Source organism: Bolinopsis microptera, chromosome 13 (assembly GCF_026151205.1).
Source record: "Bolinopsis microptera isolate Bmic1 chromosome 13, MBARI_Bmic_1.0, whole genome shotgun sequence".
Lineage (NCBI taxonomy): Eukaryota > Metazoa > Ctenophora > Tentaculata > Lobata > Bolinopsidae > Bolinopsis > Bolinopsis microptera.
The window spans coordinates 14951992-14967564 of NC_087084.1; the positions used below are offsets into that span (position 1 = coordinate 14951992).

Here is a 15573-nt window from a genome sequence, read left to right on the forward strand (position 1 = left end):
AAAATCACCTTCTTTTATTTAATGGTAAAAGCGTAAACGAAATACCGTAGATTGGGGTAAAATCGCCGTGTCGGGGAACTTCGCCACTATTTTTCAAATAATCATTTTACTGTTTTGAATTGTTAGGAGATCGAGTTTTTGTATAGTATTGTGTTGAACAAATGGTTATAAAGGTATTCCTATTCAAATATAAACGTTTACTATGTTAATTAAACTCAGGCAACATGAAATATTGCTATAAAGTGGCTAAAATTTCCTGCTTGCATATTTCCCATATTTTACAATTATATCCTTAATTAATTCTGTGTGACATCATTAGCATATGTCCTGTTCATTTAAGGGCAAAGTTAGTTAGCCATGATGCACACAACTGATATTATGAAGTTTTCAAATTTGTGTGTGGCGAAGTTACCCTCTTCTGATCCCATCTGTTCGGCGAAGTTTGGCGCGAAATTCGCGCGCGGCTGGCAAAGTCACGCACGTGTATTGGCGAAGTTCGACTATATTTCTACTTCATCCCGGCGATGTTACCCGCAGCATGGCGATGTTACCCCGGCGACCAAATTGCCCATTGTAACACGCAGGCTAGAGCTAGATAAGTAAAATTGGCAGGTATATCAAGGAAATATAACTGAGTTTCGAGTGGTATGGTGCTTAGCACCGAATATGGTATAGTTTCAGAATGGCGAAGTTACCCCATATTGCAGGGTAACTTCGCCCTGATTTCAGTGGCACCAATCTAGCTGACTATTTATGCCTGGCTGATGTGGTTCATACGAAAACATTTGCTTTACCAATCCTGTTCATATGAGCTATAAACTTTTTCAAGTACTCGTGTCGTATTTTCTAAATAACATGAAATAGCTGTAAAACATGGCGAAGTTCCCCCATTCTACGGTAAGGAATTATGATGCCTATCATGTATATCTAATTTTAAGTAGATTACCATCTTTTGTCGCTTCTACTTGAATGTTGTAGTATTTCGATAACAGAATATATCGACTTATCGAGGAACAGAGTATATTGAGGAACAGAGTATAGCTTGGATGGAATTGGAAACGATATATAACGGGCATACCAGCATACAAGCAAGGAAACATAGCTGGCATCATAATGGCCCTACGCGACGGCTACTACAACCACACTTATACAGACATAGCGAAGTCTGGTCACGGTTTGGTGTTTTACCCCAGTAACTCTTTCTTTTGCGCTGAAGTTTTATTTTTTTAATTTAGGTGGTTCGTACGAGTTTTGTTTTTTTTTACGTTTTTATTTTTTTTTTTTGACGTTTTTATTTTTTTTGAAGTTTTATTGTGACTTTACTTTTTTAGGTGGTACGAGTTTTTTTGACGTTGCTACTTGCTAGTTAGCCTGGCAACCAGAGGGTTCGGAGCCCAACAAAATGACTCTTTTGCATATTAAGCAGCGGGAACAACTGGGAATAGACTGTGTACTGCGATACTCTGTTGATATTTGTTCCATTCAAGGGACCGAAATGGTTAAACTAGGTATTTGTTACCTGGGGACCCCAGGCTATTATGTTCATTAACATAGAGATTAGGCGGAATGACAGGCTGAGCGCGGCCCAGTAAGGTATTTGTACCTTATCTAATGGTTATCGATTGATAGGCTCTTACTAATTCGCTCGCCCAAAGATTATTACGTGACTGTGATTTTTGTGGTTTTGCAGCCGAACAATATGGTTTACACTTTACATAAACCCTAATCCTTACTCTAATCATGACCCCGAAGCTATCCATAACCCTAACCAAAACCGTAACCCTAACCCGAGCCCTACTACACAATCGAATTCGTGTTTTATCAGCCTGTCAGTGTCACGTGACCAAAACAAATCTATTAGTACGTAAAACTATCCCCTGGTCATATTTTCACATCCTCAATCAATCAAGACCAACAAAATGACCTCTACCCACAACAATGATAATTACTGAGCTCACCAGACAATTTAAGTTTAATTAAACAAATACAAATAGAACATTATATAACATTAAAGTTTTTTTACAACAATTAACGTGTAACTATAAGATTTTTTATCATCAATTCATTGAGTCCGTGGGACTCCTAATTAACTAAACTTTGATACAAAGCATGTAAACTCAAAGTCGCTCTCGCTTGCATATTATGATTTTAGTGAAAAATCGTCATCAATGAATTAATGAGTTTTCCCCAATATTAGTACGTAACCGTTCACTACTTACCATGGATGTAAACTTTACGGCACTTTTTATCTCTGTTGTATAAGTGAAAAGTTTAAAATTTCTACTTTCCCGAATTTTTGGTCTAGGGTGTTGGCTAGAAATTAACAATAAACTTAAGGGATTCAAGTTCAACAATAAGATACTCAGAGCTTCAACTTGAAAAATACGTCGTTATAAGTTACAAAGCAAAATGGTTATTATATATATTTATAATGATTCATGTTCATTTGTAAACAGCAACAACAGCTGTTCAGCCGTTTTCGAAGAGATCAGAAAAGAAAAACGACTTAGAAGAAAAAACGTGATAAATTACTCAAAATCTGATAAATTTTTAATTCTACCATAGCTAGGCGACATATATCTTTTTGCTAACGTAATGTATGAACACTCCCTAACAAAAAAAAAAGCAACTGATAAGAAATATGATTATTCTGACTCTGATCAGTCTTAAATACAGTTTGATATAAGTTATCTCACAGCATATAGGTATGATGATGTGATTCTCCTAAAGCTGTGACTTGTAAAAAGTGCAATTGCCGCGTTGGGATCAATATCATTGGAATGTTTATCTACTCACCAGAGAAATTTGGTGTCGTTTTACTCAAAATTTAAACCATCCGTATTCTCAAAATGGAATCACTGTTATGAGTGTTGCTATAACTCAGGACTCATATTTCATCAAAATTGAGAATGAGTATACATTTAGAAAAATATCGCTATAATGTGACTGTTGACGGCAAGATTCTACTCCATTTCTATGTTTTATCAAAAGATGAATTTTTGGCGCTCTGGTCGGAATATCTTACAATAAATAAATAAATAATATGCAAGAGTGTTCTTAAAATAAAAATGTAAAAAATCATTAAAATTTAACTTCGTCACATCTTTTTCGAAAGAGAAACAAGTGCGAATAAAATAATTTAATTCCCATGAGCATGTTCCATAATGATATGATATGATGATATGAATTAGTAACCGAATATCAACAGTTCAGTGTCAAAATGAAATGAAGCTAAGCTATATCATTTCGCTTTATACATAGTAAGATTGGCATGTATTTTGCGTATTTTGTAATTTCGATATTCAGAGGTAACGTTATGACCCGTTGAAAAATATTGATTTCATCATAAAATAAACATAACATTTCAAACACCCCAATAATTCTGACACCCTGACATGAACTTTGATCCTCGTGTCACTGTTTACGTAGAGTTTCTGTAACTATATCATGTTAGTAATGTACTCTCTCTCTCTCTCTCTCTCTCTCTCTCTCTCTCTCTCTCTCTCTCTCTCTCTCTCTCTCTCTCTCTCTCTCTCTCTCTCTCTCTCTCTCTCTCTCTCTCTCTCTCTCTCTCTCTCTCTCTCTCTCTCTCTCTCTCTCTCTCTCTCTCTCTCTCTCTCTCTCTCTCTCTCTCTCTCTCTCTCTCTCTCTCTCTCTCTCTCTCTCTCTCTCTCTCTCTCTCTCTCTTCTCTCTCTCTCTCTCTCTCTCTCTCTCTCTCTCTCCCTCTCTCTCTCTCTCTCTCTCTCTCTCTCTCTCTCTCTCTCTCTCTCTCTCTATCTCTCTCTCTCTCTCTCTCTCTCTCTCTCTCTCTCTCTCTCTCTCTCTCTCTATCTCTCTCTCTCTCTCTCTCTCTCTCTCTCTCTCTCTCTCTCTCTCTCTCTCTCTCTCTCTCTCTCTCTCTCTCTCTCTCTCTCTCTCCCTCCCTCTCTCCCTCCCTCCCTCCCTCCCTCCCTCCCTCCCTCCCTCCCTCCCTCTCTCTCTCTCTCTCTCTCTCTCTTTGTTTGGAAAAGAGAGACATATGATTATGGTTTTGGTCAAATTCCATAACAATAACTGTGAATTGTTGGGACTAAGATTCGGCGCCGCGCATTTCACTCTTGACTATGAGTATGATTTTTCACGAAACATAAGGCTTTACTGCCCTTGATTCAGTGTAGGCGTACTAGCTGCGCGATTCCATTTCCAATAATCTTACCTGGCCAATTTTACATCACAATGCTGGCAAGCATAACCGTTGCCCTTATATTCACAACACTATTTACCCCCTATACTATTATATCCCCTTTATTATTTTCCAGGCATTAAGAATCATCGAAAGTAGTTCAGCAGGTATATTTAAGTTCAAAACACTCTAATTCAATGTTAAAGATGACAGGAATAAGAAATAGTTATGTGGAGGTTTTTAAGAAATTTGCGCAAAATACGCGCCAGCATGTTATACGAAATTAGGTAAAAAACCCAAAATCGCCATATTCAGGTGCCTTAAAAACCATGTTAAAATTGAGTTAGAGATCTGAAACTTAGCAGGGCGTCTAGACCTCGTCTAAATCGACTGTAAAAAAAGTTTCATGTTTCAGGAGTATCGGGAAGTGAGTTTTCTGGAACCCCTGTTTTACAACAGATTGTCGTGAAGTATAGTATGTATGTATAGACGCTTTTGGCAGTCAATTGTAGCCTACATTTAAGTGTCCTTAGATTCAAAAGTATAAACGATACAGTCATCTAGAACCACAGGTTTTAAAGATAATTGTTTATACTTTAGTTTATATTACATCGAAAAATAATTTATCGTCATCATCATCACTTGATGACGTCATCAATTTAAGTGTTTTTAAAACTTGATTTTTGACAAAATAACAACTTTTCAAATCGATTTTACACCATTAAAAAGTAATTTTATTCAAAATCTGAGGACATTTTCATCTTAGATAATTGTTCAAGCATTCTGAAAATCTACCTTTTTTGGAAAACGAAATTAGATATATACAGAATAGTATTACAGGTTATATATTATGAACATCATCATTGCAAAAATAAAACCCAGTCCATGGGACTGAAAAAATTAGTTGACTTTCGATTCGAAAGAGTTAAATTCTAAATCATCCATGTTAGATAATTCGTAAGTTTTGTTTGAGGTATTTCTTGATCCTCTAATACACAATAAAATTAATTTCCTAATTAAAAATGATAATTTACACCGATAAAAATTTATAATATCGTTGTAATTCTGCTTCTTCTTATAAGCAAGTTTGTTGCAAAGCAGTTTCTCAAATGTCCTGGCTTGAGGTCCCATGCCACCTGTTACTGAATAAATTAATGGAGCGAATGACCCGTGCTCTACATTAAGTATCCTCTCGTTGTAGCATCGTGATTTCTGTTTCTCGGCATTCTCCATAGTCTTTTTTGTCGAAAATCTACCGGAAAAGTTTCTTACCTTACTCCTTCATAAAGATATTCGCTATTGAAGTTAGTGCTTTTTTGAAGAATAATTTTATAAAAACACAAAAGTTGTGAATTAGTATTCTTTGGTGTTGGACCATCCCTTGGTTTGTGGAGCTCAATTTTGCTTCTTAAAGGTCAATATTGTGTAATAGGCTAGTTTTAAAGTTGAAAATCAAAAAGTTGCACACGTGGGGACACGCCCAAATTGATAGAAAATTGCTAAAATTACTGAAAATTGCTGTTTTCACCATTTTGATCAACTTTGGAGTCCCGTTGTGATCCAAGTTCTTTTTGAAATCTTCTGAAACTTTGCGTGCTTGTCAAACTATATATTAAATACCACTATGCAAAAATTTACGGTGATTCAATATTGTATGCGCATGCAACGTCCGCTCAAAGTTTGCACGTGCGAAAGGTGAGAATTTTGCTCATTCGTGATTTCGAATATATTCTGCTTTCCCACGATATTTAAATGGCATTATATATGAATTAAATGCCAACTTGAATGAGCAAAAAGTGCCATATTCAGTCTTTTATCGACAGATATACCTACCTAAACACAAGGAAATGTTTTCAAAGGTAAAATGTCGAAATCGTTGAAATTACCTCCTTATAGTTATTCATGAAATTTCGACTGTGTAAATTATCCTGACATTATAATCAAAAAGAGATGATATTTGACCAAAACCCATAATCATGGGTAGAGTGAACCGCTGCCAGTGTCTCCCTTTCCAAACAAAAGGAAATGATATTAATTTGAGGAACCGTCCGCAAATGCAAATTGATACTGAGAATGAAATCGGTCGCTCGCTTTTCCAATTTCCCATTCAATAAGCTTTATTACAATTCGTAAGCCGTGAATGAATGGGAAAAGCGTGCGACCGATTTCATTCTCGGTATCAATTTGCATTTGCGGACGGTTCCTCATATTAATATCATTTCCTTTTGTTTGGAAAGGGAGACACTGGCAGCGGTTCACTCTACCCATGATTATGGGTTTTGGTCAAATATCATCTCTTTTTGATTATAATGTCAGGATAATTTACACAGTCGAAATTTCATGAATAACTATAAGGAGGTAATTTCAACGATTTCGACATTTTACCTTTGAAAACATTTCCTTGTGTTTAGGTAGGTATATCTGTCGATAAAAGACTGAATATGGCACTTTTTGCTCATTCAAGTTGGCATTTAACCTTGTGTTTAAGTGTTTGTGACGGAGAATAGACTATGATACCTCCGGCTCCGGCGTGTGAAGCATGAACCCTAATTGGTTAAAGATCAGAGCAGTGATGCACGCCGCCGCGTTTTGTCAAAATCGGCGGCGGCGAGGCCAAAACTTGCGGCGTTCGGTGGCGTGGCCCCTTGGCAATTGTAGTTGTGACTTCGTCAAACAAGAAAATGCCCAAGCATGCTACAATGCACAATAACATGTAACATTGCATGTGCCACGTTTAAAGCTGATGACGTCAGACATATTGATACAGGATTGATAAATCAATTTAATTTTACCGATGGAAGATATTTCAAAATTCTTTCACGCCGCCGCTGATTTATTCTTGCGTGGCGGCGTGAGCAAAAACTCAGCGGTGGCAGCGTTCGGCGGCAGCGTGCACCACTGGATCACACTTCACAGCCATGGTATGTCACGGCACCACGTGAAGCCAATGCCATATTCAGACAGCTACCTAAGAGTAACTTAGTAAGTCAGTAAGGCCAAGGCACAAGGGAAACTCCAGGATATTCAAGCATAATATTGCAGCCGCCTAATATGATGTTATAAATCAAGAGGCTTGCATATAATGAACATATTGACATGGGTGCAGAGTTGAGTCTGTACGGAACCTAGTAGTTTCAGTTCCTTGTTTAACTTGCCGTACAGCAAGGACATCCACTACTTTAGCCCGGCGAGGCACATAGCTCACTCTACAACTCCATGTCAAATGTTTCATATATACTAGCCAAGTTCACAAGATATATCCTTGTGTTTGAGAAGCGCTCGTTAGAAGCGCTCGTTAGAACTGCTTCTTTTCCCTTATACCACTAAGACAGTTTTCCCCATACAATATAGGAGACCCTGTTAAAAGGCTAGTCAGTGGATGCGATCGTCAGATAGGCTGACCACTACACCTACTATAAGGGCGATCAACAGCTTAAATTAATGCAGAAGCGAGGACAAGGGAAATAAACCAACTAAGCACACCGTTAAACAATACCTCCCTTTATACCCCTCCCCCCATGATCAGCCCACGTCAGCTCAGGAAATTTCTCACATTTTTGTAAGGTATTTCGTTGCTTAACTGTTCATAATATCATTTTGCACGAGTCTAATCGAATAAATTCGTACATACATACCTCGTGAACCTACAAATTCTGACTTATTTGATTTAGTCCCATCGAGAATGCGAAAGTATCAACTTTTGATTCTAAAGTTCCAGACACTTAGTCAAGATTGCTGGGGCGTTGACCAACTCGGAAGGAATTAGACAGGAGCACAAAGCTGAATAACTTCTGAATAGCTGCGACGGTTAACACGCAGAGAAGATGAAATTAACAACGTCTCTTTCCCAAACAAAAAGAAACGATATTAATTTGCTTGACCGTCTGCAAGTGCAAAATGATCAGATACCGAGAATAAAATCGGTCGCTCGCTTTTCCGAACGATCCTATGACTTATGACTATGACTAATGTCTTAGGTGTATTATATCAGATCGGGAACACTGCAGTAGTGCATACGCACAGAAAGGTATTTTGGTTAAAGAACCGAGGGGTGCTATCAGTTCAAGAATTGTTTCTGGCTCACGGAAAAAGATTATCCGAATAATATTGGACTTATAATGTTATGCAGTTACATGGAGGTTTGGTTTATTTTAGGAAGAGATTAGTAGAAGAACCTTAATTTATATGACGTCCAATCAAAGCGCAGCTGGGAGGTCACGTGACAACATTGCTGTCACAGCAACGTCCGGTTTATTTGATTAGTCCCATCGAGAATGGAATTATAGACAGGACCACAAAGCTGAATAACGTCTGAATAGCTGCAACGGATAACACGCACATTTGAAAGCATTTTTGAAAGCATTTCTTAAATTTGAAAAAAACCCATAACCATGGGTAGAGTGGACCGCTGCCAGTGTCTCTCTTTCTCAATTATTGAAGTAATTGAATCACCACTCAACCCAGGATCAACCCCAAATACATCCTGAAGGTGCCGTACATAAGTGAAGCCCACACTAGACTAATGAGAACGGAGCTCAATAGAAGTGGAATTGACGCAAGACTGGTAGTGACGTCGGGCTGACCCGTCAAATCCATGATCAACCCTCCACCCAACGAATCATGTGACAAATACGACTGACTCTTCTGTACTGCTGGCATGCCATGCCGAACCACACACTATGTAGTATGTACATCAATTGACATGCAACATGTGCCCCGCTCAAGATAAACCCACGTACGTAGGCTGCTCTAGCCTTAGGAAGATCTAGATAGTTCTGAAGAGAATGAGAGCCCACGAAGCAAGTGCGAGACTGGTCAACGAACGAACTGCTTCCGGGGCACAGTACACGCTCTCAGCCCATCCCACGGATCCTCAACGTGGCCGAGTGGATATCAGCACCTTCCTCAAGAAATGGACACCTGAGATACTCCAAAAAGGTCGTCCAGACAATCATATTTAATTTGATCTGCTGTAAGGACACTTATGCTATTTCCTGGGATTATTTCTAAGTGATATATTTATCTTTTACATTTATTAAAACACAGGGTTATGTGCATCTCAAAGTTTTAGGATTTAAAATACCTCAAATTTTTCACTGCTCTGTATGCAGCTCATGGAAACATTTAAACTTTAAACTACCTGGTATGATTAAGTGAAGAAGCAAGTCTATATATGGCAGTGTTAAACAAGGAACTGAAACCGAGGGGTTCCGTTCAGGCCCTTCACACTTTGTTTCTGTCTAGTTCTAATGTACCGTCACAATATAGTGACTTTAATATATTTCACTCAGACGATAAATCATATTTTAGCCCAGCAGAAGGTATACCGCCCGTACCGAAATATCGGCTATTTTTGTCACTTTTTTGTTATTTTTGTCAAATATTTGTTCATTAGTTCCTTTTAAAGTTTTAAACGCATTGCCGTCATTGGTGTCCTAAAACTCGAGAGAAAATGAAATCAACAATTTCTCTTACCCAAACAAAAGGAAATGATATTAATTTGCTTGACCGTCTGCAAATGCAAAATGATACCGATAATGAAATCGGTCGCTCGCTTTTCCGAACGATCCTATGACTTATGACTATGACTATTTTCTTAGGTGTATTAGAGGACTGCCCGATGCCCCAGTACCAAAGACTGCATTTGAGATGGAGAGATTGGACTGGGATGAGTTTCAAACGAAGCTGAAAAGCCGTAGAAATAAATCATCACCTGGTCCGAATGGAGTCCCATATCTGGTATATAAGAGATGTCCCAGAATGGCGAAAGCAGTATTCAAATTGCTGGATTCTCTATGGGAAAGCCAGAGAGTCCCGCTGCAATGGCGAGTAGGTGAAGCCATTCTGATAGCAAAAACTGAGGATTTAGATGACCTTAGTAAGTTCAGAAACATCACTAAAACAAACACTAGTGGGAAGTTGCAGATGGGATTACTAGCGGACAGAATGCTAGAGTATATGGTCAGCAATAGCTACATAGACACGTCTATCCAGAAAGGATTCCTGCGTAAGACACCAGGTTGCCTCGAGCATACTCAGGCTCTGATGGAAGAGTTGAAGGATGCCAAATCTAATAGACGACAGATCTTTGCAGTTTGGGTGGACCTAATGAACGCCTACGGCCGGGTTCCCCACAACTTGATAATATATGCTCTAAGACATTATAAGTTCCCAAACTGGCTCATAGAATATATGTTTAAGTACTATGATGAGCTGATTGTGAGAGTGGTGACAAAGGACTGGAAAACAAACTGGTTCTTTTATATGTTAGGTCTTTTTCAGGGCGACCCTCTATCGGTTGTACTGTTCTTAATAGTTTTCAACCTACTATTGGATCTCCTGAAAAATCAAAGCGACTTGGGTTACAAGCCGTCTTTTAGTTCTAGCAGCACGTCAAGTCGTGCTTTTGCTGACGACCTAACTCTGATGTCTCCCAGGCTGGAAAAGATGAAGAAGCTAATAGATGTGATGGAAAGATTTCTTACTTGGTCAAGGAAAATGAAAGCCAAGCCGAGTAAATGCGTATCCCTGGGGATGAAGGTTATAGATGGAAGGTATGTGTCCTATGACCCTGAAATTTTCATAGATGGAGCTCAAATCCAGTTTATTGGAAATACACCGATGAAGTTTCTTGGCCATTGGATATATGTGGATCTGGGCCTCAAAGATACCAAGAAGCTGATAGAAGACAAACTGATTACACTGTTTCAGGCAGTGGACGGATCAGGCCTTAATGGAGTGATGAAATGCTGGATTTACAACAACCTCCTAACCAGCAAGCTCTCCTGGGACCTGATGATCTACAATCTCCCGGTTAGTTTTGTCAAAGATCTTGAAGCAATATGTACGAAGTATCTGAAGAAATGGCTAGGTGTAACAAAGACAATTACTGTCAGTGTGCTTTACAGAAATAAGGATTGCTTTGGATTGAATCTTAAAAGACTATCGGACTTATACAAGTTCCTTCAGGTGTCCAAAGGTTACTCTCTAAAGAACAGCAAGGATCCTAAAGTTAAGGAGGTCTACGAGCACAGGGCCAAGAAACAAGAAGGGAGCAGTCGGTGGGGTTACACTAATGAGCTGAGTGCTAGAGAAAGAGATCTCTACTTCAGAGAGTTAGTAGGGGTAACAGTGCAAGGCAGGATGGGCTTGGGATCCAAGAGGAGTGTAGCCAGTGAAAAGGAAAAACTGAAAGAACTGGTATCCCACATCTCAGAGCAGGATATCCTGTTGACACTGGTAGACAAGGGAGTTCAAGGACAATTCTTAACATGGGAAAACACCATGCAGCTAGACCTAGGTTGGAACAACCTTATTTACAACTACAAGATGAGCCCTGCTCTTCTTAAGTTCCACCTCAATGCAACCCATGACGTTGCAAATACTCCAGCAAACATGAGCCTGTGGAACTATGCTGACACAGGACACTGTCCACTTTGCGGATGGAGACACTGCAACATTAAGCACATTTTGGTAGCTTGCAACTTCTCGCTGAACAACAAACGATACAATTGGAGGCATGACAACGTGCTGCGGGTCATTGCGAAATCCCTACTGGATCAAATCGAGAAGTTCAACAACAAAGATTTTAAACTTGAAGTTCAGGACTGGACAGGCTTCAAGTCATCTAGCAGCTGTTACCAAAAACCGAAGACGAAGATGAAAAGAGAGAGCCCTTTTGAGAAAGACCAAGATTGGCAGATTATCTGGGACGAAGATGACCTCCCAGCACAGTTCCCCCAGCACATCTACGGAACTGCAGAACGTCCCGATATTGTAGTCTGGTCTGATAAAGGAAAGGTGGTCATATTAGTAGAGTTGACAGTTGGTGACGAGAGTAACTTTAGTGACCAAGTAGAACGTAAACAAGCACGTTACAACAGAGAGCTTATTCCTGGGCTGCATGGCAGTGGGTGGAAAGCTCAGCTTTTTACGGTAGAGGTTGGGTGTAGAGGCTTCTGGCATCATACCTTACCAGCCCTACTAAACTACTTTGGTGTTACAAAGAGAGTAAAGAAAGCAGTGTTCCAAGAGGCGGCTTTGGTTGCTCTCAGATGTTCCTATGCAATCTGGTTAGCAAGAGAAAACAAGAAGTGGAGTCCCTGCTACAACATCGCACAAAGACCCACTGTTCTACCATCAACTGAGTGAGCTGAGTGTTGGGCCCTTAAAACATTGTTTAAAGCCACACCTGGAATCTCAAGTACCAGGATCAGTGATGGAAGCTAAGCAGATACATAGATGGAGTTGCTATCGAAAGATATAGAACTCAGGTATCCAACATCGTACCTTGATTATATTGTAGTATTTTCTCAGACCGGGAACACTGCAGTAGTGCATACGGACAGAAAGGTATTTTGGTTAAAGAACCGAAGGGTGCTATTAGTTCAAGAATTGTTTCTGGCTCACGGAAAAAGATTTATCGAATAATATTGGATGACTTATAATCTTATAATAATATGCAAGTACATGGATGTTTGGTTTATTTTAGGAAGAGATTAGTAGAAGAACGTCCAATCAAAGCGCAGCTGGGAGGTCACGTGACAACATTGCTGTCACAGCAACGTCCGGTTTATTTGATTTAGTCCCATCGAGAATGCAAAAGTATAAGCAACTTTCGATTCTAAAGTTCAAGACACTTAATCAAGATTGCTGATATGGTTTATTTTAAGAAGAGACTAGAAAACCCGTGGTCACAGGGAGGAAGGTAATAATATTCTTTGGTAGTCAGTTTTTGTAGCATCAAAAAATATCACAACTACACAGCCCATTAAAATGTAGCTCGCACTGAACACAACGTAGTCGTAATTACCACAAACCTGATAAAAATGATGTTAAAACGATCATTGCACGTGCATGTGCGTGTTTCAACACCATTACCATGGTTACTATGCAACTTCCTATTTCTCATCTGATTTGCACGTGGGCGGTCGTACATAAATAATTCTCTGAATTATAGTAGAGACTAGAAAACCCGTGGTCACAGGGAGGAAGCTAATAATAATATGTCATGGTTATCACAGTCATTCTGGCAAGCATGACCTGATGACCGCGGCTCTTATAATAGTTATACATTCTATACTATTATACCCCCTTTACTATTTTCCAGGCATTAAGTCTCATCGGAAGTCGTGTATTGGGAAGTGGGTTTTCTATTACAATTGTAAATGAATGGAAAAAGCGAGCGACCGGATTCATTATCAGTATCATATTGCATTTGCGGACGGTTATTCAAATTAATATATATATATTTAAAGTCACTATTGTGACGGTACATTAGAACTAGACAGAAACAAAGTGTGAAGGGCCTGAACGGAACCCCTCGGTTTCAGTTCCTTGTTTAACACTGCCGTACAGCAAGGACATTCGCCGGGTTCTCCAAGGATGGGCACATAGCTCACTCCACACAATGCTCTGTCAAATGTTGCTTATATACCAAGGATCTTCGCGGTCCTTGATATACGAACGGCCATAGTTCGTTAGTACGCACTTAATGTACTTTTAAAGCAAGTTGCGAATTCTTCGTTGCCTCAAATATTGTCTTTTATAATTCTTTAAAAAGCAACATTTATTTCCAAAAGTGACTGGCAGTTTTTCTTAACGGGTGAGATATACTCGTAAAAATAAAATATTTGTTCCAAATATTAGATTTAGACCGTCAACGAGCGAGCGTGCTAAATCACTCTACAGTCGATCTTCGAGATTGTTCTAAAAGGGCCCCCGACAGTTGAAACCAACTTGAATCGATGTATTTTCGGACGCTGATTCCGAATCACCCCCATGACATAGGGTTAAAATTCTCTCTGGCGAGATATTGGCGAAAAACTGTCTCGATCACGTTGGGATCAGATTAGAGGGTCAGGGTTTTGAATAGTCGTTCAGGGCCAGCTAGAGAACGGGTTAAAGAAGTCACGTGACAGTCGAGTGTAGAGTGATTAATCATCTTCCGTCAACGAGTCCAACTCGGCACGCGTTTTGGTACGGTAGGTTATAAACTACAGAATTTTCCCCGATATTAGCAACCGTTCACGAATTACCATGGATGTAAACTTTACGGCACTTCGTATGACTTAACTTTGTTGTTTAAGTGAAAAGTTTAAAATGTCTACCTTCTAGAATTTTTGGTCTAGGTAGGTAATGGTAGTGCGCCATTTACAGTAAGCCGACGGTAAGATGATTTTTTAGCGCTAATTTCGGCCAGCACAAAATTCTTGGAAAAAAATGCATATTGTAATTGGGTAACCTTCCCTCGATACTTAAATTCGTAGGGCGCTGCCCCAGAGTCTCAAGCTCTAGAGTCCGGACCGCACTATAATAACCATTTTAAAAGGATACTGAGAAATCTCCTTTTGGAAATATGAAATAGTAGACAAATAATGCATGTGTTTTATTGCACATGAGGAATGTTTAATTAAAAAGGTATACATTTCTACTACTCACAATATGTAAAAAATAGTCAGCTGGCAAACTTGTCCACTGTTTTCGCTGTATAAGTTTTCATAACATTTTCCAGCCTGAATGGTAAGTTTTGATTAAATGAAACATAAAACTCATAGCGACTTTAAGATTAAGTATGATAATAAAAATGTGTCGTGATTATTAGTATACACATATTTTATTTAGTAAATACCCAGTGTTTATATAACGTAAAGTGAAACATCTCTATATACCAGGTACTTCGATATAATTACATCACCATCCTATTTTCTAGATACCAGGTTCATTCTATACCGTTTCCTACAAAATAACTGAGATATTTTTATATAAAATAAAGTCGACGTCTCTTCTATTTTCAGAAATATAGGATGGCCCACTTAGTGTAAAATAAGGTTGGCAACCAGATCAGTCCTCCTGGGGCGTACCAATGGTCAACACTGCCTGCTCACAAAGGTACGGTAACGAAGTGGCGTACACGGGTAATTAAAATGTACAAGGGTACGATAGAGAAGTGTCGTACACGGTACTTAAAGAAATATACGGGTACGATATCGAAGTCTCGTACACGAATACCTGCAAATATCTAGCTCTCAAGCTCTGCAATTTCACTTTAGCTGATCTTACTGGCTACTGAGTGCCGTATGACTTTAAAAGATCGAATGACTTGATCGAGTCCTAAGTTAGGTAAGAACAAAGGAAACAGGGTGTTCGAACAATAAGTCTCGAATGGCAATAAATTACTATTTGATCAATAAACCAAGACTAGTGACTCGAAGGCCACGCTACACTGTTCTCGGAAGCGGTAACTTTTACAACCTTACCGTTAAATGCTCCTCGAAGAACTGCCGCTAACGGGGCAAGCAAACACTAACAGCACTGGGTCACGTGACATCACATGGCGAACCACGTGACACCGCGCGGCCCATTCTGTCCAATAACCTAACTTAACTAGCTAACCTGACTAACACGTGTC

General features: G+C 39.2%; 2 protein-coding genes across 4 annotated transcripts in view; one reads left to right on the forward strand and one right to left on the reverse strand.

Moving 5' to 3' along the window:
• The window catches only part of LOC134825514 (uncharacterized), a 68804-nt gene that overhangs the window by 26624 nt on the left and 26607 nt on the right, over positions 1-15573 (reverse strand). The window lies entirely within an intron of this gene.
• On the forward strand, positions 10402-12465 carry LOC134825513 (uncharacterized). 3 transcript variants are annotated; one of them, XM_063837739.1, is made up of 3 exons: positions 10402-10717; positions 10875-10976; positions 11133-12465. In XM_063837739.1, the coding sequence occupies exons 1-3, from the start codon at positions 10682-10684 to the stop codon at positions 12312-12314; spliced, it is 1320 nt and encodes a 439-aa protein (XP_063693809.1). In that variant the 5' UTR covers positions 10402-10681; the 3' UTR covers positions 12315-12465. The 3 variants fall into 3 exon arrangements, with proteins under 3 accessions (XP_063693809.1, XP_063693807.1, XP_063693808.1); XM_063837737.1 differs by having other exon boundaries at positions 10402-10976; XM_063837738.1 differs by having other exon boundaries at positions 10875-12465.

Excerpts from the sequence above, each read along its gene's own strand:
- LOC134825513 (XM_063837737.1), top strand. The coding sequence starts at position 10,428 with ATGTTAGGTCTTTTTCAGGGCGACCCTCTATCGGTTGTACTGTTCTTA. Across the intron at positions 10,977-11,132 it reads TGATGATCTACAATCTCCCG|GTGTCCAAAGGTTACTCTCT; the intron begins GTTAGTTTTGTC and ends AAGTTCCTTCAG.